This window comes from Grammomys surdaster, unplaced genomic scaffold (assembly GCF_004785775.1).
Source record: "Grammomys surdaster isolate TR1022 unplaced genomic scaffold, NIH_TR_1.0 126185, whole genome shotgun sequence".
Lineage (NCBI taxonomy): Eukaryota > Metazoa > Chordata > Mammalia > Rodentia > Muridae > Grammomys > Grammomys surdaster.
Genome location: NW_021620991.1, coordinates 6,025,737 through 6,051,261, shown reverse-complemented (window position 1 = coordinate 6,051,261; position 25,525 = coordinate 6,025,737). Strand labels below are relative to the sequence as shown.

The 25,525-nt window shown below is 46.8% G+C and overlaps 1 protein-coding gene across 4 annotated transcripts in view; it reads left to right on the top strand.

The window, feature by feature from the left end:
- Clstn1 (calsyntenin 1) overlaps positions 1–25,525 on the top strand; it is a 41,876-nt gene that overhangs the window by 4,360 nt on the left and 11,991 nt on the right. For 2 of the 4 annotated variants that reach the window (XM_028757888.1, XM_028757886.1), the window contains exons 2-9: positions 3,430–3,552; positions 14,610–14,639; positions 15,714–15,909; positions 17,763–17,971; positions 20,655–20,804; positions 20,915–21,100; positions 23,785–24,033; positions 24,348–24,469. In XM_028757888.1, the coding sequence (XP_028613721.1) occupies positions 3,430–3,552; positions 14,610–14,639; positions 15,714–15,909; positions 17,763–17,971; positions 20,655–20,804; positions 20,915–21,100; positions 23,785–24,033; positions 24,348–24,469 (1,265 nt within the window). The remainder of the gene's footprint in view (positions 1–3,429; positions 3,553–14,609; positions 14,640–15,713; positions 15,910–17,762; positions 17,972–20,654; positions 20,805–20,914; positions 21,101–23,784; positions 24,034–24,347; positions 24,470–25,525) is intronic. The other 2 variants (XM_028757889.1, XM_028757887.1) reach the window with 1 other exon arrangement.

Below are 25,525 nucleotides of genomic sequence, written 5' to 3'. Positions count from 1 at the left end.
TTTCTATTGTTGTGGAAAGTCTGTGAGAAAATCACCCTAAATAAGGAAAGGTGTGCTGGCGTAGAGCTTCAGAGGTTACCGTCTGTGTGGGCTCCTTTTTCTGGGCCTTGCTGGGTGTACCACTGCCTGGGGCATGTCCTGGAGACCTCTGATCTTCTAGGGCCGTGGTTTTCAACCTTTCTGATGCTGTGACCCTTTAATACAGTTCCTCACTGTGTGGTGACCCCCCCGCCCCAGCTATAAAACTTTTGTTGCTACTTCATAACTGTAATTTTGCTGTTATGAACCATACTGTAAATATCTGATATATCAGCAGGATATCTGATGTGACCCGTGCGTGCATGCACACACACACACACAAACACAGGTTGGGAAGAGGAGAGGAAATAGTGAGAAGGACAGAGAGGGAGCTGGCCACCATTCTGTTCGAGGCCACACCCCAAAATGACCACCTGTTCCCACCTCCTGGAGGTTCTGCCACCTCCCAATGGTACCACAGGCTGGTGAGCAAGTTAGAGCATCCAGGCCTTCGGGGGATACTGGCTCTCCAAACTGTACCAGCCTGTTTTAGTGTTCTGCTTTGGTTTTTGATTTATATATTTGCGTGTATGTCTATGGGTGTTGCCTACATGCATCCTGCACACCACACAGAGGTCTGATCCCCTGGAACTGGAGTTATGGATCTCTGTGAGCCACCATGTGTGCACTAAGAACCATACCTAGGTCCTCTGCAGGAGCAGCAAATGCTGCTAACCTCTGAGCTGAGTTTGCAGACGATTGTGGGCATGAGACACTATGGCTAAGTAGGAATTTAGAACATAGTCGTTGGTACTTTCCCACTCCGAGCATCACACGGGGGCTGCTGACACTCCTTTAGTGACCAGGGAGTGGGCTAGGGGTTATTTTTTAATCAAAGCATAATTTCAAGTATGCACACCTAAGCACCTGCTGCCACCTGGTGGCAGTATCCCAGAATTGCAGGGCCTTTTGATGGACCAAGATTCAGTTTGTCTTGGATTTTATAGGTTCAGTTTGTTGTCGAAATGCATTAAAGATGGTTGAAACTTACAGTATGGCCAGTGTAAGTATTCTGATATAGGAAGCATATGTCAAATTCTTAGTTTCAGCTAATGGACTTCTACACATAAAAGATGTAAGGCAGAAGAGGAAGACGTGTTGTGTGTGATTGATTTCAGGGACTCTGTGGCACATTGTGGATCTGAAACCAACCTGGCAGAATCTCTTGCGTGTGTGACTTGGGCAGGAGAGCAGCCTTCTTTAGCCCACAGAATTAGGATGTGCTGGGATAAATCTTTCCTATTTGAATTTAACTCTGAGGTTCACTGTTCATACTGGGGTGTTTTTGTTTGTTTGTTTGTTTGTTTTGTTTTGTTTTTGAGACAGGGTTTTCTCTTTTTTTTTAAGATTTATTTATTTATTATATGTAAGTACACTGTAGTTGTCTTCAGACACCCATATGAGGGCATCAGATCTCATTGTAGATGGTTGTGAGCCACCATGTGGTTGCTGGGATTTGAACTCATGACCTCTAGGAGAGCAGTCAGTGCTCTTAACCACTGAGCCATCTCACCAGCCCAAGGTTTTCTTTTTTATCTCTGGCTGTATTAGAACTTGCTCTGTAGACCAAGCTAGCCTCAAACTCAGAAATCCACCTGCCTCTTCCTCATGCATATTGGGATTAAGGCATGTACCACTGCCACCTGGCATTCATAGATTCTAAAATCAGGTTTTTAATGATTAAGATCACAAAGATCATTTTTGCCTGAAAGTAACCCCAGAAAACTCACACACTAGCAGGTGTGATAGCTTGGTTTGCTGTTAGGAACGTAGCCGACTTTGATGCTCTGGCATGCAGTGGAGTGAGGGCCCAGGACTGTGCCATGGCCCAGGCGGTCCTCGACTTTCAGCCCATGATCTTCTGGTGGTTTGGAGAAAGGATGATTACAGAAAGATCAGTCACTTGTTTCTATAAATGTTTCATAATGCAAATTGAATGTGATGAAATATTAAAAATATCATTCATTAATGATTGAAAAGTTCACCCTCTGGAAATGGCCATATCTCTCATTATACTGCCAACTTAAAGGAGCAATTGAGAAATTTTGAATTATAAAATTAGAATCCTGGGATGGTGGTGAAATGAATCGCCACAAAGTTATTTTCCCCTCTGAAATTTGTTAAGCATTTTCAGCTGTAGCCTTTCTGTTATGGTGAGCTTGCCCATTCTGTGGTAGGACAGTGTGGGTGCCCCACACCTCGCTTTGCTTACTGTTTTTACATCCCCATGGTGCTGGAGAAAACAAGGTGATGTCATGTTAAACTAAGAGTTTTACGGACCCAAATGTTGGAATAAAATTCTATTTTATTTTTATTATGCTTGTAATTTTATTAGTAGAACAAAGCATCGATACAAGTTTGTATCAAATGTTGCTATTAGTAAGAAGCTGAATTAACAGTTTGCCTTATAAAATGAAAGATTGGGGCGGGGTTCAGTGGTGTGCAGCTGTGGTCCCGGCAGTTTGGGAGGTGGAAGCTGGAAGATTGAATTTGAAGCCAGTCTGGGCTATATAGCTTGGAGAGAAAGAGGGGGGATGAGGGAGGGAGGGAGGGGGAGAGACAGACAGACAGACAGACAGACAGAAAGAAAGAACCATAAAACTAGAGGCTAGTGAGATGTGTCTGAGTCTTCAGAGTTTGTGGGTGATTTGCAGTTGCCTCAGACTGATCCCCCCAGTTGTCCCAGCTTCCTTCCTAGTATGGTTCATGTAAAAAGATACTGGGATCTCACCAGTGAGTGAATTGCCAGTCTCCCATTGCATAGCAGAAGTGCCCTCTGTTGTATGAACCCTTTGACAGAAGGCTGGCCCATGCTGCTTGTGAGCTTTACTGTAGACTCCAGCAGGCATCCCTGCCACTATGCCACCCCATCCTGCTGCCGCTGTGGGGACAAAGGGTAGGACTGCTGACCCTCCTGAGTCTGCTGTGTCAGAGCTCATATCCCAGGAGTCTCTTGTGGATGGAAGGGGTCAATTTCTGTCTTCATGATCAGGGTTAGATTTTACGCGGGGCATTCCTGTAATCAAACCACAGTTCGCCGCCTTTTTCAGGTGATCAGTCTCTGAGCCTTCATTGAGCCCTCATCGGTGTGTGTGCCTCTGGCTTTGCTTTCGTGTGAGCCCTCATTGGTGTGTGTGCCTCTGGCTTTGCTTTCGTGTGAGCCCTCATCGGTGTGTGTGCCTCTGGCTTTGCTTTCGTGTGAGCCCTCATCGGTGTGTGTGCCTCTGGCTTTGCTTTCGTGTGTGGACCTGCACTTGTGCGGAAGCCAGGCGACACACGTCTTCAAAGGCAGTAGAGCGCTGAAGCAGTGATCGGAATCTTACCCGTGTTTCCCTTTTTCTCCCAATGCAGTTAACAAGCACAAGCCATGGCTGGAGCCCACCTACCACGGGATAGTCACCGAGAATGACAACACCGTGCTGCTCGACCCCCCCCTCATCGCCCTGGATAAAGATTCACCGCTACGTTTTGCAGGTACGGGGTCCTCAAGCCTGGCCTGGGTGGGAAGCAACTTAAGTCTGGCTGGATGGCTGGGCCTCTCAGGAAGCGTTCTGGTAGCTGAGAGCTGCCTGTGGCTCCAGGCACCACATGTTCCTGTAATAGTCGGTAGCCGACACTAAGCCGTTCTGCTGGTCAGAGGGGGAAATACTTAATTGCATCATTATGTGCTCTGCCTTGTGCAGATAGGCACATACTGTCTAGACACACTCAGCGCAGACGGCGCACGCACGGACTGTGTGATCACTGCTCAGGATGGAGTTGGTGTGGTGGGCCTGGGGACCTGCGCTCTGCCCATTCACTTCCGTCTGGGTGTTCAAACACCTGTTTCACGTCACTCCAGCAACTCTTAGTTCCTTCCGTTCACTTGCACAGACTTCAGAAACCCTTGAGCAGTCTTTGTGAGGGAATGACTTTCGACCTAGATTTACTTTTTTATTCCATATTTAAATTTTACTTGATGAACTCTTTCTCTATAGTTTTACTTACGTGTGTGAGTGTTTTGCCTGCATGAGGGTATGCACGCCATGTGAATGTCTGGTGTCCACAGAGGTCAGAAGAGAGCATCAGATCCCATGGAACCCAAGCCGTGGATACTGGGAGTCAAACCCAGGTCCTCTGTGAAAGCAGCAAGTGCTCTTAACCACTGAGCTATCTCTCCAGTCTCTCTGTCTGTGGTTTAAAGTCATGTATGTGTTGTGTTATTTAAGGCGTGTACACTGCATGCAGAGCACACTGTCAGTTTGTATTTGTTTCCTTATACAGGCATGTACCACCATGCCCGATTTAATGAATTTACTTTTTTTTTTCCTTTTTGTGTGTATGGGTGTTTTGCCTGCATGTGCCTGTGCACCATGTGCTTGCAGTACCCAAAGAGACCAGAAGAGGGCATCAGATTTCCTGGAACCGGAGTTACTGGTCACGTGTGACCTTGTGGGTGCTGGGAAACAAAGCCTGGCCCTCTGGGAGAGCAGCCAGTGCTCTAACCACTGAGTCATCTCTTCAACCCCTTGTTTGTTTGTTGAGACAAAGTTTTTGCTATGTTAATGCTAGCTGGCATCAAACTTGTCATCCTTCTGCCTCAGCCTTCTGAGGGCTGAGGTGACAGGTATGGACCACAACGCCTGGCTTAATAAAGTTATTAAATGTTTGATATGAGTCATTTTATAAGATTATACCCTGTGTCTTTGTGGAGGGAAACCTGTAGGACAGTGTCATAGATTTTGATCATGGGGGGAATTTCCTACATCACTGACATTTACTGGTACTTGCCAGTCAGATCTGCCCTGACTGCCGGAGGGCCGTGCTTTCTCAGTCCCAGAGTTAGAGTAAACACTGGTATTACACACACGTGTGTGTGTCTGTGTCCAGCTTTTACAGTTTTCTTTCTATTGTTTTTTTTTTTAAGTCTTTTAGTTTTTTAAAGTTTATGAATGTGTTTTGCCTGCATGTGTGCAAGTGTGTTAGGAGTCAGAAGAGGCCATCAGATCCCCTGTTGTGAGCTGTCATGTGAGTGCTGTGAGTCGACCCAGGTTCTCTGCAGGAGCAACAGGTGCTCTTAACCAGTGAGCCATCTGTCCAGCCTGGGTCCAGCCTGGGTCCAGCCTTTTATGTGGGTTCTGGGAATCCAAACCTCAGGTTGTTAGCCTTTGCCAGGCTCTATACCCATGGAACCATTCCTCAGCCCAAAACAACTTTTTATTTTTGAGAGAGGATTTTTTTGGGTTCCGAGACAGGGTTTCTCTGTGCAGCCCTGGCTGTCCTGGAACTCACTCTGTAGACCAGGCTAGCCTTGAACTCTCGAACTCAGAAATCCGCCTGCCTCTGCCTCCCAAGTGCTGGGATTAAAGGCGTGCGCCACCACCGCCCGGCGAGAGAGGATTTATTTTGACTCATTTTTAAAAAAGATCAATTATTGTTACCTTTGCTACACACACAAACACACGTGTGCGTGCACACACATGAACATACTGTACATAAACATACAAACATACACTGCACACAGCACACACACCACTAGTACACATGCACACACACACACACACACACAGAGTGCAGATAGCTGCAGAGGCCAGGAGAGGGCCTTGAACTTTGAAGCTAGCTCTAAGTGTCCAGCTCCACTGTGTTTTTTTATTTTGTAAGTAGTTCTCATTACCCTTTCTGTGTGACATTTAAAGCTACGTCACAGTTTTAGTGGGGTTGCGGAGGATATGTTGCCAGTGGATTTATATGTATTTATGTACATTCCTGCATTTTAAGAACTGATTCAGAGGCTTGGGGAGACGCCTCAATGGTTAAGAACACCCGCTGCCCTTGTGGAGGAACAAGGTTCAACTCCCAGCACCCACATGGTGGCTCAGAACTGTAACTCTAGTTCCAGCGAATACGGTGCCCTCTCCTGACTTCTGTGGGCACCAGACATGCATGTGGTGGTGCGCAGACATACATGGAGGCAAAACACACTCTTACACGTAAAAATAAAATGTTTTGAATAGAATAAGTGTTTTAAAAAGACAGTAGTAACTCAGGCTGGGAGTATGCTTGCCCAGCTGCATGAGCCTTGAGTTCAGAGCCAGTCCATGTAACGTGTCGAGGCGGTGTGTGTCTTTAGTCCCCTCAGCATTTGTGAGGTGGAAGCGGAGGGATTAAACAGGCTCATCCTCTGCGACGTGGTCAGTTTGAGGAAGACCAGCCTGAGCAACATGAGACCCTCTCTTGAAAAACAAGGAGGCAAAGAAGTAACTGTGGTCCAGGATCACTGCCGCCGGCCTTGATTTACCAAGCCCCAGCTGTGTGCAGTCTGTGGCGCCCGGAACCCACTCCAGAGCTAACAGTGCATTTGCTCCTAAGCATGGAGAATAGATTCCAGGCGCTTTTCCAAGTGCTTTATAAATAAAAAATTGTATTTAATTCTCCATCACCTAAAGTAAGAATGCTCTCTGCCAGCCCCCGTTTAAAGAGACTTTAAACAGGGTTAGTGGCTTAGTGGTTAAGAGCACTGGCTGCTCTTCAGAGGACCAAAGTCTGTCCTCAGGCATCCACATGGTGGCTCATGAACACCGTCTATAACTCCAGTCCCTAGGGATCTGATGCTCTCTCTCAGCCTCTGCGGGCACCAGGCACGCATATGGTGCATTGACATATATGCAAAGAAACAATCACATATAGATAAAAATAAAGTACTATTTTTGTTTATTGAGACAGGGTTTCTCTGTGTAGCCCTGGCTGTCCTGGAACTCTTCTGTAGACCAGGCTGGCCTCGAACTCAGAGATCCGCCTGCCACCTGAGAGCTGGGATTACAGGTGTGTGCCACCACTGCCTGCTTTATCAGTTTCATCACCTATAAAAAGAAATTCAATGCCCTTGCTAGGGCTTGGGGCTATTTGTTTGTCTGTGTGAGCTGAAGAACTTAAGTTCACTCCTGAGGACCAGGGATGTCGTTTAGTGGTAGAGCACCTGCCTACCATGCATAAGGCTGTGGGTTCAAGGCCCACCCTCAGTAATCCTAATTAAAAAAAATAAATAAAAACTTCATCCAAAGGAGTAAAGCAGCGCTTGGGTCAGAGGTTGGTATGGAATATCTGCCATTTCAGGAGAAACAACAGAATTCTTTTTTTTTTTTTTTTGGTTTTTTTGAGACAGGGTTTCTCTGTGTAGTTCTGGCTGTCCTGGAACTTACTCTGTAGACCAGGCTGGCCTCGAACTCAGAAATCCGCCTGCCTCTGCCTCCCAAGTGCTGGGATTAAAGGCGTGCGCCACCACAGCCCGGCTGAGAAACAACAGAATTATACGTAACATATTTAAAGATATGTTTTGATGGGCCAGCAAGATGGTTTGTTGGGTAAAGGCTCCTACTACCAAGCTGGACCCCTGATCCCGGGAGGAAGGAAAAAACAGCCTTTTATAAGCTGCCCTCCCCCTGCAATAGATTAAAAGAATTTTTTCAGTTTAGTTTTGTTTCGTTTTGCTTTGGTTTTTCATTGACAGGGTCTTACTACTTAGCCCTGGCTGTCCTAGAACTCACTCTGTAGATCAGGCTGGCCTCAAACTCAGAAATCCACCTGCCTCTGCCTCCTGAGTGCTAGGATTAAAGACATGAGCCACTATACCCAGCAATAAATGTCATTTTTAAGGATGTTAATGTATATCCTTAAATTTAATATTTTGTGGGAAATATGTGTCTATCTTTTTACATAAGTTGTTATTTAATTCCCTCACACTTCAGATTATTTTTGTGTTGAGCAAGGCTTATTCTGGAGACTTATTCTGAGGTTGTTTTTGCAGTGGTACTGCGTCTGCTGTGGTGACAAGATTGGAGATGGCTTGTGGGATGTCAGTGAACTAACATTGTCCTTGCTTGTCCTGGCTTCTTTGTGGCCACCTGTCCTTGACTTCCAGTGTCACTGCACTATCCCTGTGGGGGGTGGGGGCGGGGAACCTGGTCCAGAGCATGTCAGCTGCATGCCATCGGGAATGGTGATCTCTCCCTAGTACCCTGGGTAGTTCAGTGCTTGGGGCACGCCGGCACTCTATACCTGTGTGTGGAAGGACAGATGGGTTTGTCTCAGGCCACACGCTTTACTGAATGTGCTGCCTTTGAGCTGGGCCCTCTGGCTGCGGCACTCTAAGACGTGACATTTCTAAGTTGAGAACAGTCTGATTTGTGTGTAGGTAAGCACTGAGCTCGCTTGACAGAGCTCTGAAGCAGGCACATTTGTGGTGCTGAGCATTCTGTCCCTGACGCCCAATGTCAGACTCTTAGGGAACACACGGCCAAGTCTGGATTGTTTTCTTGGAGGGAAGTAGATTGGTGTGATGTAAGAAAATGCGCCAGGGAGTTTGTTAAGGGTGTCTGCTGCATGTGTCCATCTTCACAGGCGAGACACAATGACTCCCTTGTCTGCCTTCATTCCTATGTTTTTTTCAAGATGGAGGATGATGATGATGATGATGTTTCTGGCTGTTCTCAAGTCTCTTTTTCTGGTCTATAGTCAAGTGTGAGCATTTTGCCTCCCTGCACGTGTGCCCCACTTGGTGTCTGGTCCCCTCAGATGTTGGGAGAGGGGGTCAGATCCCTGGAACTAAAGCCAAAGATACTGGAGCTGTCACATTAATGTCTGGAACCAATTCTGAGTTTCCTGCAATAGCAGGTCAGTGCTCTTAATTTTTTTTTTAATTTTGTATTTATTTATATGAATACACTGTCGCTGTCTTCAGACACACTAGAAGAGGACATCAGATCCCATTACGGATGGTTGTGAGCCACCATGTACATGCTGGGATTTGAACTCAGGACCTCTGGAAGAACAGTCAGTGCTCTTAACCACTGAGCCATCTCTCCAGCTCCCATTCTTCAGTTCAATTGAACATGTTTACTTCACAAGTGGCTTATGTTCAAATTTCAGCAGTTCGGAAATCATGGCTGGTGGGGCAGAAGAGTGAACGTGGAAAGCCTCACTCTGCAGAGCCTCACAGGTCCGGGTGCTGGTGATTGACCATAGTCAGGAAGGCACCGTGCAGGCACAGCATACGTGGGCACGGGACAGCACGGGTCCCCATGGGTCACTGTCAGCTTCCTAAGATAGCTGTTGGGATATGGCTCTGTGGTAAGCACTTGCCTAGCCAGTCCCAGGCGCTGTTTATAAATCCCAATGCAAAAGGATTCAGTCTGTGCTGATGGAAGGAAATTGTAGGAAAGGAAGACAGCCTGAGCCGTAGTCCCCAGAGCTGTGATGTCTGGTTCAACCAGACCTCGGGCAGTTCAGATCTCCTGCAGGTAGTCGGGGATGCTTCAAGGATGAGTGGGTTGGCCAACTGACTTTGGGCTCAGGCTGGTGTGCAGGGCTCAGAGCCAGGTGAAAGGCAAGCTGTATGGACCGGAAGTGTGAGCTGTGTGAACCGGAAGTGCAAGCTGCGTGGACCGGTAGCCCTTGCTGAGTGGGTGTCCCGGCAGCTTACCCTCCTGTCCATTTTAAGCAGTCTTTTTTCTTCCCCCTGCTGAGCACTGGTCCACGGCTGGTCACCTACCGCTCCATCTAGTGTGTGCACAGACTGATCTAGGCTGAGATTTGAACCCGGTGGCTCACAGCGGTGATGGAATTTGTGGTCCTTTCCCACCTGACAAGATGGCTGTGCTGTGGGACTGTGACCCTTTTTCCTGTCTGAGCTGCTGTGGTTTCTGGTGGTTCTCAGGTCTCTGGTTCACAGTCCAGTCCCTGGATCCCCAGGAGCGTTTCAACCAGTCCTCTTTCATCAGCTAGAATGGATTCTGTTGCTTGCAGATTCAGAAGCCCAAAACTAGGATCGCTGACCTCCATGAAGAGTGGAGGGACAGTTAGAGCCTCAGAGCAGGAGCCCCCACGGCTTGGAGGCTGCCCAGAGAGGGGTAGTGCACCCTCCAGATAGGGTCATGGAAGTCAAATCTAGATTTTGTTGTATTTCTCTTTTTTATATTTTGTCTTTAAAGATTTCTTTAGGGAGAAGAATATTCTTGGGCCATTTTAGATCCAATCTTAGGTTGGAATGAAAGGAGAATAAGAGGTTGGCGGTCAGAAGGAACTTTTGGGAGAGTGACAGGGCGGGACAGTTCTGACTCCGTTCCAGGCCAGCATAGCTGGGAACCTGATTTTCATGAGGAAGACAATGTTTTAAGAGGTGTCCTGCTGCAGAGCTGTTGTGTGGGGTCTACAGGAGCAGGAAGGGCTGGGCAAGGAGGAAATGGTTATGTGAGGTGATTCTGAGAGGTTCTTCTCTGCAGGGTGTGAGTCCCAGGGAACAAGACTGAAATCATAATGGCCTTGGGGTAGAGTCCGTACAATGCTAGTAACTTATGTGAACTGTGCATAAACTGGGGGAAGGGAGGAGATGCCAGTGTCGACTGGTAAAATAAATAAGCAAGCCAGTTGTTCTCATGCCAGATATCCTGAGTAGCAGATATTTACGCTATGATTGAAAACAGTAGCAAAATTACAATTATGAAGTATCAACAAAAGTAATTTTATGGTTGAGGGAGATCACCATGAGGAAACGTGTTAAAGTGTTACAGCATTAGGAGGTTGAGAGCCACTGAAGTAAATATGTAATACACATGTAAATATGTATTATGTATGTATGCATGCATGTGTGTGTGTGTGTATGTATTAGCTCCTGGGAGAGTGGAATATGAGTGACATAACTCTGTATGGGGGAAGAAGATTCTAACTCTTTTTTTTAAGATTTATTTATTTATTTCATGTATATGAACACACTGTAGCTGTCTTCAGACACACCAGAAGAGGACATCAGATCCCATTACAGATGGTTGTGAGCCACCATGTGATTGCTGGGATTGAACTCAGGACCTCTGGAAGAGCAGCCAGTGCTCTTAACCACTGAGCCATCTCTCCAGCCCGGAAGAAGATTCTAAAGCACTATTGTCATTTGGCTGTGATGGATTATTGTGGTTGTGTTAAACAGAGATAGGTGCTGAAGTGTTGTAAATGAAACCGTGTCATGACTGGGATTTGCTATGAAAATCTCCATAGTGAGGGGCAATGACATGCGTCAAACAACATGCACACACACATACGCACAGATACACACCACATGATCACCCCCTACACACACACACACACACATATACACACAGGTTCACACCACATACACAGAGAAATGCACACACACACCACAGACACACACACACACACACACATAGATTCACACCACATACACAGAGACTCACACAGATACACACTCCACACATAGACACACACATACAGACACATAGACACACCACATACACAGAGAGACATACACAGGCACCCCCCCACACACATACACACACACACACACACACAGGTTCACACTACATACACAGACTCACACAGATACCCACTCCACACACAAACACACACACAGGTTCACACCACATACACAGACTCACATAGACACCCACTCCACACACAAACACACACACCCCCCACAGACACACACACAGAACAGGTACATAGACACACACAGATTCACACCATATACACAGAGACTCACACAGACACACACCTCACACATAGACACATACATGCAGATACATAGACACATACACACACAGATACACACCACATACACAGACGTACACAGGCACCCCCCCCAACACGTACACAGGCTTCATACTACATATACAGAAAGAAACACGGAGATGATACATGTGCAGACACACAGATACACACACTTAGACACGCATAAACACACAGCACGTACACAGAGACACACACAGGCTTAGTTTCTCACTTACACGCTGACCACATCTCCCTTGCTTTTAAAGTTCCTCCCAAGCCTAGGGCTGATCTCTCTAAAATACCTCCTGAGGGGCTGGAGAGATGGCTCAGGGTAAGAGCACCTACTGTTCTTGCTGAGGACCTGGGTTCAGTTCCCAGCACCTACATGGTGGCTCACAACCTGCTGGAACTCCAGTTCTGCACTGCACATGAATGGCACACATGAGTTTGTCCAGGCAAATGCACATACACATAAATAAAATTCTAAAAGCAAAAGTGACCTCCTGGGTCTGGCTTCCAGTATCTCGTGCTGGGGTAACCCGATGACCATGTTTACTGAGACAGACTTGTTTAACCGAGCGAAGGGGCCTCTAGAACTGAAGTCCATTCATCCAGCCATCTGCTGTCTCCTCTCTTGATGGGCATTCTTGCCTCAGCCTGAGGATAGCACAGTATCGCCCCTGTGGAGGCTGAGGCAAGCGGACCACTAGGACCCAAGTGTTTAAGAGTAGCTCAGGCCACAGACGGAAGCCCTGACTTGTCTCTCGTTGCTTGGCATGGAGCAGCGTCACCCTCTCATTCGAATGTGCGACCTTAGTGGCAGTGCTCAAATCTCCGTGCCGGGCTTCTGGTCTGTGCTCACCAGCAGACCTGGGGGCCTTGCTCAGAACGCACAGCTACTGTCAGGAACACAGTTTCACTCCATACAGAGCTGCCTCTCTTGCCCTGTGCTCTGCGGAAGAATGAACTCCAGTCAGAAATTGGAAAGTTTACATTGAATTAAAGCCTGCCAACTAGGATTCAGCCTATTTTGTAGTACGAGAGAGATGGCTTATTGGTTAAGAGTGCATACGGTTCCCAGAACCTATGCCTGGCAACCACAACCACAGCACAACACTCCAGCTCCCGTGGAATCTGATGTCTCTGGTTTCCCTGGTACTGTTACTCACGTGTATACTTATACACAAATTAAAAGTTACAAAAATAATACTGATAGGATAGATATTTATAACATAGCTTGTGAACATGTCCTAGGATGCTATTTGGGGATCACATGTCACCTGGCTGGTCTATCTTAAGGCTATACAGTAGGGATTAATAAACTCTTTTCCTTAACGATCCTGACAGGAAATGCTTTCCTTCTGTAGTCCATAGGGTCGCAGTGGTATAGCCTGACAGGGATCTTGGCCATCATCGTGAAAATATGGCTGGGGACTGAGTCAATGAGCGTGTTTATGCTCCAGCCAAATATCACTTATGAAGACTGATGTTTGAATTTAGTATCATCTTCTCATGCTATGAAAAACCATTTACAACAGTAACAACCAGATGGGGTGCTACTGTAATCCAAGCACCCAGGAGTCCAAAGCAGGAGGATCATGGGCTGGCCTGGGCTACAGAGTAAGTTCCAGGCTAGCCTGGGGCTCATAGTGAGAGCCTGTCTCAGTTTGATGAAATACTTTCAAAAAGGTAAAAGCCATTCTTTTAGCACACGGGCCTGAATCTGGTGTTCTGAGTCTGCAGTCTCCACGCAATATTGTGACCCTTGAGTGGCTGTCACTCAGACTGTGGCCCACATGACTGGGAAACTAAAGGTTTAATGTTACTTCATTTTAATGTGAATTTTAGTTTATATTTGAACACCACCCTGTGGGCAGCACTGGTCCATGGAAGTCTTTGCGCTATAGGAGACATGGACAGAAATGTTGTTCACAGGCAGCAAAAGGCCTGAGACTGTGCCCCACGCAGAGTGGAAAGTGGTTTTAGTAACAGTGAGTATTGAGTGCTTGCCAGGCAGTCAAGAAAATGAGTAAGCCACCATCTTAGGCATCAGTGGGACGGGTGAGCTTCAGATCATGAGGTGGTGTGAAAGGCATAGAACCTGCGTTCTGTGTTAATACTATGCTTAAAGCCGTAAAGACAAGCAAAATGAAGCAGTATTTCTTTTTTAGGGAGATGTATGGTAGAGCCACCAAAAGGGAGGGGAGTTTGTGTTACGTTGCAGTCCTAGAAGTGGCATCTTCTCTGTGGTGGGCATGGGGAGGCCTGCTGGGTTGGCACTGACTAGGTGATATCTAGTCAACAGAGTGGGCACCACCAGAAGGCTGTCTTATGACGGCTGTTGTGACCTGGCTTCTGTTTCCTTAAGAGGAAACTGTTGCTCTGATCGGAGACTTTAGATACAGTTTATCAGTGGGAACAAAGGCTTACCTCCATTCGCTAGCAGATCTAATGTTGAACTGAGTGTTTCTAGAGTCGAATTTAGAGAACTTAGCTTAAAAATAAGAACATAGTTCAGGCGTGGTGGCTCATGCTTTTAATCCCTGTACTCAGAAGGCAGAAGCAAGGGGATTTCTGTGACATCCAGACTAGCCTGGTCTCTATATTGAGTTCCAGGCCATCCTGGGCTACATAGTGAGACTCTATCTCCAAAACAAGCAAATAAGAACACTTAGTTTCAATTATTAATAGTCATCAAAGGGGAAAGTCCTAATGACGTGTGTGTGTGTGTGTGTGTGTGTGTGTGTGTGTTGGGAAGGGAAACCTTAACAGCATTGATTGCCTCAGTGTCTCATCCCTGAGTGAGTTCGGTTGCTAAGTTACATAGTTAATGGTAAGTAGGAGTCAAAGTAGCAGTTCTAGCAGCTGGCCGACCAGCCTGGGTTAAGTGACCTGCCCAGCTTTGCTAAGTAATGTGTTGCAGCTTTGACTGTTTCCTTGTTACTCCCTCGTCGCTCTTTCCTGCATTACTGACATGGGTTTGTCTTTTTTCCCTTTAGAGAGTTTTGAGGTGACAGTCACCAAAGAAGGTGATGAAGGGTTCTTTGTCTCCCTTTTATGAATATTAACCCACTAACTTGTTTATAAAATTGGGAATCAGCCATTAAACAGAAGCAACTGCCATGCGTTTCCCCCTATTTATTCTCCTAGTTTGTTCTTTTTTTTTTTTAAGTGTATTTATGGAAATTGTATGTAACTGGACCCTTGGTTAGAAATATCTAGAACTCAGACATCCATTTGAACTCTGTGTTCAGGACCACATGTTTCTGTTTACTCTGGCTTGCTTGCTTAGTACTGTTGTTCTTCTATTTATTGGACTTGTGGGCGAGCACACTCTTATTTTTCTATGAAATGCATTTTGTAGCTTCACATGTGCATCAAGACACTAAATCTGTTCTCCCCCGGGCAAGCATGGAGCCTTGGACCGTTCTCACTAGGACAGTTTCACGTAGTGAAGTTCCCAGGCTGGCGTCCCTCTTCAGTTCAATAGGGTGAAGCCCAGAGCTAAGGAAACCTAACCCCCCTTCCTGTAACAGACAGTGATGACAGCCGTTGAAATGGATGCCTGAAAACTTGGTATTTCTACTATTATTTAGCAGTTTGTTTTGATTCCCTAATTTTAGCCAGGCTCATTGCACAGGAAGACTTGATTTTTTTTTTCCTTGACAGAATTTCTGTAATTATGATGCTGATTCCACACGCCTTCTCTCGATGCTTAACTCTGTATTTTATCCTTTCCCAAACCCAAAGAGCTGCTGAGCGCGCGCTCGGGTCACCCGGACAGCCTGGCCTTGGCTGTTGCTCAGAATCCCTTTACCCTCGGCCATCCTAAGTGCTCCTGTGGAATGCCTGTCTTTGTTCTCTCTCTTGTATCCCTGCATGACTGGATGCAAAGTAAACCAGTTGCTTGGAAAGCCAGAACCGCTTCTAATAAAGCCCCAGAACTCACCCGTGCTAAAGCACAGTGCCCCCCGCTTTGTCCACGGACCCTTCAAACCCCCCTGGCTGCTAAGTTGTTGTCGTCTGTTTTCTTTGGGGGCGGAGGGCAATGTGCAGAAGGTTTGAGTGGCAGATGTACTAACCTGTTCCGGTTTACTCCCCAGGTGAGATTTGTGGCTTTAAAATTCATGGGCAGAATGTCCCCTTTGATGCTGTGGTAGTGGATAAGTCCACGGGTGAGGGAATAATCCGATCTAAAGAGAAACTGGACTGTGAGCTACAGAAAGACTACACATTCACCATCCAGGCCTACGACTGCGGAAAGGGACCCGATGGCACCGGTGTGAAAAAGTCTCACAAGTAAGTGGGCCGGACAGAGCAAAAAGAGCCGCCCAGGGGATGAGTGTGCGTGGGGGAGGGGCGGTCAGGAGCTGGCTCCCGGTTCTGTGTTTTGAAAAGGAGCAGGAAGAGTTCCGCAGGGTGTCTGGTGGGTCATAAAGGGTGGGCTCCAGCCTGTGTATCCCCTTTTGTGTCCAGCTTCTGGGAAGAGCCTGCTGGAAACTAGTTTTGAAAAGAGAATGGTTTATCCCACTGAGTATTCTTGGTAAAGAAACAGCAGGTCATGCCTGTTCTTCAAAGGCTGAGATAGGAGAATCACAAAGTCAAAGGCAGCCTAGGTAATAGAGCAAGACCCTGTCTCTGGACGAGGAGGGTGGAGGCAGGGATGGACAGACAGACAGACAGACAGACACACACACACACAGGCACACACACACACGAGGTCCTGTATTGAACTTTTTCCTAAGGAAAATGGTTCTGTTATTCTTATTATTTCCTGTAAACCCTAAGCCCATAAGCTAGCTAACTTGCAGAGGAAGCAGACAGGCCTCTTCAATCCTATATAGAGTTCATATGCCTCCTGCCAGCAGAGGGCTCAACTCCAACACAAAGGGCTCTAGAAAAAGACAGGTTCAATATTCTAGACTTCTCGCCAGCCCTTCAATAGCATGCAGATTTAATGTCGCTGAGCACTGAGTCCTCTCAGTGTCTACACTGTGTGGGCTACAGTGTCTACACTGTCTGTCCTAGGACTTAGTGAGGGCACACCACACAGATGAGCGTGGGTCAGGACACAGGTGAACAGCAAGGTGTGTCGCACTAGTGAGAGTAATGTCACACTTTGTCACACAGTGACGTTTTATTCATTGAGAAGATTTTGAGTGTGTGCTAAGGGTGGGCCTGTGTATGTCACATGAGCTCTATGTTACAGATATGTGCCCCCAAAAGATAATAGATGCCTGACAATGAGAAACCCATGAAGCCCATAAGTGTCACCATTTGGAGGCTGGTTTGTCGGTACCCTGGGAAATGGCGGTGAGGGGGCGCCTCTGCTATAGGCTTTCGTTGGTGTAGTCAGTACTGGATGACATCCCAGTAGTGACGTCCTCCTTCGGAGTACGGCAGAATTTATTTGTTTTTACATGTTCATGTCATGTGTATTTGCAAATGTATGGGCACATTCCTGTGTGTGTGTATCCTGGGGTGCATGCGTTTCTCAGTTGCTCTCAACTTTATGTGTGGAGACGGTCTCTCCCTGCGGATGGAGCTCACCTCACTGTTTGGCTAGTCCAGCTAGCTAGCTTGCCCTGCAGTTCCATTTCAGGGCATTTCAGATGAGCTGCCATGCTCACAGTTCCGTGGTGCTGGGGCTCAGCGCTCCCTCCTGCCTTTATATGTTCATGGGAAGTGCTTCATCCACAGAGCCACCTCTCTACCTCAGAATTTATTTTACCTCATATACTGAAATTTTTTTCTCAATTTTCTCACCCTTCTTCCTTTGGCTATATGTTTATAAGATTCTGTAATAACGTATCTTAACTTCATGGCCAGAGGGAGTACTGTTTAATGAATTCTTCTCCCTTCACGTCTTACCCCCACGTTAAAAGAAAATCCCGTCTCTTTAGTTACACTGGTTTTCTGAGTCAGCTGCCTTAATCTTAGGGCACAGAAAAATCAACCCACGTCCGGATTTTGACTCGCCGTGTTTCTGTGTCAAACTGATAGCAGTGTAATTGGGTTTATATTTTGGCTTCCTTGTAGGGAGCGCAGGAAACAATATCAGGAAAGGAAATCTAGAAACAGGCAGAATCGGTGCTTTTTGGGTAAAAGACAGGACAGAACCGCCCTCAACAGCCTACTTCCCTCTTGTCCAGGGCGACCGTGCACATCCAAGTCAATGACGTGAACGAGTACGCCCCCGTGTTCAAGGAGAAGTCGTACAAGGCGGCCGTGGTGGAGGGCAAGCAGCACGGCAACATCCTCAGGGTGGAGGCCGTGGACGCAGACTGCTCCCCTCAGTTCAGCCAGATCTGCAGCTATGAGATTCTCACCCCGGATGTGCCATTCACTGTGGACAAAGACGGTAAGATCAGAGGAGCCTCGTGAAGGCCTGGCCCTTCAGTGAGGTCAGCTGCTAACCCGGCTTCCCAGTGCTGGGAGAGCAGAGAGCTTGCAGGCTGCCTGGAGTCCACCGAGTTACTTGGGCTTGACTTAACTTCCTGGTCTGAAGCCTCTCTGAAGCCTGGGCTCTTCGGGGCTCTCCTTCTCTGACACAAGTCAAGTAAAGGCCTAACTTAATGCAAATCTTCTCAGTTCTGTCCACCTGCAGCTGTGTGTGTTGTCCCTTTAGTCACACTGATTTTTTTTTTCTCCATTTGATTAGAATCTTTTACATACACCCTACACACACACTTTGGGTGATGCTAAGTATCCAGTCCAGGGCTTCCTGCATGCTAGGCAAATGTTCTTCCACTGGGCTTCCACTGTAGCTCCTTCTGCCTTATCCTACAGGTGAGGGTCCGTTCATTCATTCATTCTTTTAAAAATTATTATTTTATTTCTACATAAAATAATAGTATATTTTTATTAGATATATTAACATAAACTAATATAAAATTATTTTACTATATTATTATATAAATAAATATATCTTTCTTAGTTAGTTAGGTTTTTTTTTTTTTTTTTGGTTTTTTGAGACAGAGTTTCTCTGTATAGCCCTGGCTGTCCTGGAACTCACTGTGTAGACCAGGCTGGCCTCGAACTCAGAAATCCTCCTGTCTCTGCTTCCCAAGTGCTGGGATTAAAGGCATGTGCCACCACCACCTGGTGTTAGTTAGTTTTTTTTAAGACAGGGTGTCTCTGTGTATCCCTGGCTATCCTTAACTCACTCTGTAGACTAGGCTGGCCTCAAACTCAAAGAGATCCACCTGCCTCAGCCTCCCTCCTGAGTGCTGGGACTAAAGGTGTGCCCGACCACTGCCCGGCTAAAATATTGTTTTTAAGTACGTGTCTCTGTGTGGATACATGCATGGGAATGCAGGTTCATTTGGAGACCAGAGGTGTCGGATCCCCTGGCGCTGGAGTTATAGGCATTTGTGAGCCACTTGCAGTGTGCTGGGAATGGGTCCTCTGGGAGAGCATTGAGTCTGAGTCTTGCTATGTAGCCTAGAGTGTTCTCATGTTTGTTATCCTCCTGCCCAGCCTGCTGATTGCTGGGATTGGAGCTAAGATGGGGATTCACATCCTCTTACCTCTGCCAGAACCTTGGCTCCTGAGTAAAACTCAGCTTCTTTGTAACTCGTGAAATAACTTCTCGATGATAACATGGTGTCCCTGTCAAACTGATGCACACTGCAGTGTCTGGTGGAACTGTGCGTATGGGAGACTTTGCCGGGTCGGGAGAGATGGCTCCACAGACCCTCTACAGAGGACCTGTATTCAGTCTTCAGCATACACGGCAGGCTGCTCACAGCTACCTATAAATGTGGATCGGGAGACCCCAGCGCCCTCTTCTGGCATCTAAAGGCACCACACATGTGTGGTATATATACATGCAGGCGCTCACACATCTATGTGAAATAAAAACAAACCTTAAAAAAAAAGGGCTTGTACTCATTTAAATCAAGATCCCTGTCTGTCCTGGAACTCACTCTGCAGACCAAGCTGGCCCGAACCTCAAGGTCCTTCTGCTTCCGTCCTCCCCATCTCCGTTGCTGGGATTAATGGTGTACACCACCACTGCCTGGCTCCTCGCTTGTTTTATTGAGGGAAGATAGTTTCATTCAGCCTAGGCTCGTCTTGAACTTGGTATTTAGCTCAGTATGACTTTGAATTTTTAATCCCCCTGCCTCTACCTCTCAAGTGCTGGGATTCCAGGTGTGTGCCACCACTCTTGGTTTATGGAGTCTGACGGTGGAGGAGGGAGGTTTCAGAGCTAGTTCTTCCATCCTATGGCCCCAGCCCTCAGCTTTTCAACAAAACAAAACTTAAAAGAAGTATTTAATGAAGTTTGGCCTTGTTGTTAGTAGTTAAACTATTTCTCTTTGTCTTATTACATGCAAAGTACTAAATGTCGATATAAAATCTGCGCAGGCAAGGTAGCTCAAGTAAAAGCACTTGACACACAAGCCTGATGACCCAATTTCAACCCCCAAACCATGGTGTAAGGAGAGAACTAGCTCCTGGAAGTTGTCCTTTGACCTCCGCACACACGTGTACACACATGTGTACAACCACCTATACACCAAATGAAAGTGTTTTTTATCCGGGCAGTGGTGGTGCACGCCTTTAATCCCAGCACTTGGGAGGCAGAGACAGGTGGATTTCTGAGTTCGAGGCTAGCCTGGTCTACAGAGTGAGTTCCAGGACAGCCAGAACTACACAGGGAAACCCTGTCTCGAAAAACCAAAAAAAAAAAAAGAAAAGAAAGTTTTTTTTTAAAGTTGGGTGAATGGTACATGTCCTTAATCCCATCACGTGGGAGGCCAAGGTCTAGCCTGGCCTACATATTATAACAAGTTCCAGGACAGCCAGAGCTACACAGAAAGACTGGTGTAGAAAGAATACAAGAATAAGCGGAGGATGGGCTTGTGGATTCAAACAGTCTTTGCACACTCGAGCATGGAGTCGGTGTGTTCTCCAGCTATGGCAAGTTGGGGGAGTGGGTGGGGGCGGTGCTGTGATCTGAGTTTATTTCAGGCTCTGTCTGTCCTTCCCTCACAACACAAGTAAAGATGGTTCTCACTGTTGCTTCCCCTTTCTGCCAGGTTATATTAAGAACACCGAGAAGCTAAACTATGGCAAAGAGCACCAATATAAGCTCACAGTCACCGCCTATGACTGTGGGAAGAAAAGAGCCACCGAGGATGTCCTGGTGAAGATCAGCGTTAAGCCCACCTGCAGCCCCGGGTGGCAAGGTGAGCTGCCATCCCTCTGGCTCCTGTGTCCATTCTGAAATGACACACCATTAAAAATGTGGCCGTGAGCTTTCTTTCTTTCTCTCACATTCATCCGTGGATCAATGCAGGCTGGAGCAGCAGAATCGAGTATGAGCCCGGCACGGGTGCTTTGGCCGTCTTCCCAAGCATCCACCTGGAGACCTGTGATGAGCCTGTCGCCTCTGTGCAGGCCACAGTGGAGCTGGAGACAAGCCACATAGGGAAAGGCTGCGACCGAGATACCTACTCTGAGAAATCCCTTCACCGGCTCTGTGGTAAGAAAGTCTGGTGTCTGGAGCCCTCAGTCTTCCGGGGACTTAGGACCCCAGCCCCTGTGTCTTAGTCAGTAAAATGATGGGTAGAACAGACCCAATGTTCTGAAGTGGCTTTTGCTGCTTTGCTGTCTGGTTTTCATTCAGGATGGGCATGGGGAGTACACAGACCCTGCAGAAAAATTCAGAATTATATAGGTGTCTGCACTGAAGAGCCTGTGATTCCAATAAAGTAACATATATTGAGAGTCATTCAAGTATGGGTGATGTAAGAATAAGAAACCAGGCTTGGGAATGTGCTCTGTAATCCAGCTACTCTAAAGGCTGAGGCAGGAGGTCAGTAGATCCATGAAGTCTGGTTCTGCCTAGGTCACATAGAGCATACTGTTTGTAAAGCATGCTTTTCCTAATGTGTGAGGCTCTGAGTTCAATCCCAGCTCCAGAAGGAAGGAAAAAAAGTTCACCCTGACAGTATGAACTGACGGTTGTAAATCTCCTCTCTACTCTTTTTTTTAAAAATTAGATTTGTTTATTTTACCTGTGTGTGGTACTTGTGTGCCTTGGTGTTCATGCAGAAGTCAGAGGATGGCTATTCTCCTTCAAACACACGGGTTCTGGGGACCAGACCCCGGTTATCAGGTTACCTGTGCTGAGCCATCTCATTGCCCTCTCTCCCCTCAGTAGTTCTAGTTCTAGAAGTTTACCCTAAGGTCAGAATCATCAGCTCCATAGATGCTCAGTCCCTGTCTGGGAGAGAGACTAAATCAGTTACGTTGTATCTGAACAGGGAAATGCTATGCAGCCACTTTAAGCTGTGCTATATATAGAAGAATAAGGAGAATATACGTATGTATTGCAGATACAGCAGATTCCAGTTTAATTAAAAAATATGTTGTGGACTGGAGGTGTGCCAGGGACCAGCCTTGGCTTGGAGAGGGGTCCTGAGGAAGGAGTGTATAGGAGTAGATAAAGAAATAACTCGAAGTCAAGTCGTGGGTTACAAGCTGACAGCCTATGTTCTGCTCGAGACAGCTCTCTTCCAGGGACAGCTTTCTTTACGAGACAACTCCCTCATGTTAGAAAAAAATGCTAAAAGCTCTCTGGATAGCTCATGGGTTTTCCAATCAAAGTCTGGAAAGCTGCTAGAAAAAAAAGTTCTGGATTTTTCCAACTAAGTCAGAAATCCTGTTAGAGGAATTCTAAAAGTAATTTTTAGGTCTTCTGACCAAAAATATCAGAAAGCCAGAAAAAATTTCTAAAAACAGTTGTATTAGCTCTCAAAGCAGTTCTTTCTCTGGGTTTGTTCGATCTCTTGCTGGCCAAAGCCCAGTCTTTTATTTACATATCAATTCAGTCATTTTTTCCAGGTTTTGTCCTGATTATCCCACGAATCAGCATTCTATCACCCCAGCCCCTTGATTCTTAGAAAGAGACAGTAAGCATTTGTTTTTTAACATTGCAAATTAATTCAGAGATCTGCCTACCACTGCAAGCACGGACAGTAAGCTAGCTACATGGGATCTTGCTCTGAGATCCTAGCCTAGCCTCACTCTTTCCCAGGCTGACCTTGAACTCATGAATCTGCCTTTCTATCTTTCTGACAAGCTGGCTCATAGTGCGACTGCCTCTGTTCTTTTAAGTCTGTGAAACTCGTTATACAATTCATATTGTATTCTTATAGTTTGCCTAGTTGAGAAATTGTATATCTTTTTTGAACTCATGTTTTCAGGGTTTTTCCCACAGCCTTTTAAGGGCTGTCCATATATGTGCACACCCATACACATACATGCACACACATGCACACACCACTATTTTATATATTCATAAAAGGGGGCTAGAAGTGTTTACACACAAAACTATATATTTGCGTGGGAGCATCAAAAGTAATTTTGTTGTTGTTGTTTGTCTGTTTTGAGTCAGGGTCTCTCTGCATAGCTCTGGCTAGCCTGAATCTAATTCTGCAGACCAGGCAAACTGAACACATAGAGATAAATGCTTGCCTTTGTCTCTGCCTCCAAAGGCCTGTGCACCATACCTGGCTGTGTTTTATCTTCTTCCTTCTTCTCCTTAAAACAAAAAAATTCACAGTTTGTGTTTGTGTGAGAATGTGTGGGTATGAATATGTGAGTGTGTACATGAGTGTGTATGTGACAGAGTGTGTGTGTGTGTGTGTGTGTGTGTGTGTGAGAGAGAGAGAGAGAGAGAGAGAGAGAGAGAGAGAGAGAGAGAGGGTGTTGATGTTTTCTCTCACTCTGTAGCCAAAAACTCACTTGTAGCCCAGGCAGGCTTTGAACTGGTAGTCCTGCCTCTGCTTCTGCCTCTCAAGTGCTGAGATTACTGATCTGTGTGTGTACTCTTACATTTTCATTAAAACAAGAAAAATCACCTTTAATCCCAGCACTTGGGAGGCAGAGGCAGGCGGATTTCTGAGTTCGAGGCCAGCCTGGTCTACAGAGTGAGTTCCAGGACAGCCAGGGCTACACAGAGAAACCCTGTCTCAAAAAACCAAAAACAAACAAACAAACAAACAAAAAACCCAAGAAAAATCCCTTATTTTCCAGGAAAAGCAAAATCAAATCAGCAAACATTCTAACCCTGAGCTGAGAGCCACCCCTTAGTGAGGCCCTGAACCACCCCCAAGCCCTCCGTTCTCCGTGGAACTCACAGTCCTGTCCCTGTGGTTTCAGGGGCTGCTGCCGGCACCTCGGAGCTGCTCCCGTCCCCCAGTAGCTCTTTCAACTGGACTGTGGGCCTCCCGACCGACAACGGCCATGACAGTGACCAGGTCTTTGAGTTCAATGGCACTCAGGCAGTGAGGATTCCGGACGGCGTTGTGACCCTTGACCCTAAAGAGCCTTTTACAATTTCTGTGTGGATGCGGCATGGACCTTTTGGCCGGAAGAAGGAGACAATTCTCTGCAGTTCGGATAAAACAGGTTTGTTGTGCCCCTGGACTGCCTGGTATTCTTAAGAGTCCTCTCACAGGGACTGGGTCCTCCAGCTGCTCTCTGTTTTATGCCAGGGACACTTTGTCCTCAAGAGAGGCAGAGCTAGCCTGGGGGATTTATCAGTTTTCCTCAGTACATTACTCAGTAAAGCTCCTGTGTGTCTGTGTCTAATCCCTGTCTTGGCCCAACTGGAGGGTTCATTTGTGCAGATCGAGTCTTTAAATCCATTAAGGAAACAGTCCTTCCTCTCCCCTTGGGCCTGAAGTTGGCAGTGTCCCCACAGACACCGTCTGTCTTTGCAGATATGAACCGCCACCATTATTCACTCTATGTCCACGGATGCAGACTCATTTTCCTCCTCCGTCAGGACCCGTCTGAGGAGAAGAAATACAGGCCTGCGGAGTTCCACTGGAAGCTGAACCAAGTGAGTAATGGAAGCTGGCCAGGTCTCCTCTCGGGATGTGGTGGCCTGAGGAACACTGTGGTCTGTGTGTCGGTTGGTCACGGGCTGGCGTAGCAGACTCCTTAAGCTCCTTCCCACCACCGACCTTCCCCCAGTGTGCATTTTATACATTACATGCTAACATAAATATTATGTTCTTTAGGAGCCAGAGAGATGGCTCCACAGGTAAAGGGACTTGCCACCAGGCCTGACCCTGAGCTTGACCCCCAGAGCTCATGCCCATGAGAGACAGACCTCCCTCTTACAAATTGTTCTCTGACGTGCACACGTGTTGTGGCACATGTGTGTGCACATATACACGTTTTCAAAATTAAGAAAGAATATGTGTTTTAAAGTCAAAGTGTAGTTATGCTTGACTAGAAATAAGGGACACTGTCTCAAGCGATGGCACTGAAACCCTCCTGGTTACCTTAGTTGTCGTTGCCTAAGGCTCGGCCTCCAAGACTGTAGCATGGAGTGTGAAACTGACTCAGCAGTTCAGAGGTACCATAGCGGCCTCAAATGTTCAGCTGGCTGCCATTTTGGTGTCTTTCAGATGCCACAAAAACTGCTAGCTCAATGTAGCGTATGTCTGGCGAGACCGCAGAGCACCCCTCTGGGTGATGTCTTTGGGGGGCTGATTTTCCAGCATCACTTTGATAAGCGCTTGGGAGGAGGAAGGCTGGTGAAATATCTCCGTTGAGGAATGAAGTCAGCTCTTGTTGTAAACTGAGACTCAGTCAGCTTGCTAAGGAGGGGAACTCTGGCTCAGCTGAGACTTGGTTCATGGAGTTAGTGGGCAGAGAAATCGGACAGACAGCCGGGCAGTGGTGGCGCACGCCTTTAATCCCAGCAGATTAAAGGAGGCAGAGGCAGGCGGATTTCTGAGTTCGAGGCCAGCCTGGTCTACAGAGTGAGTTCCAGGACAGCCAGGCTTACACAGAGAAACCCTGTCTTGAAAAAATCAAAAAAGAAAGGAAGGAAGGAAGGAAGGAAGGAAGGAAGGAAGGAAGGAAGGAAGGAAGGAAGGAAGGAAGG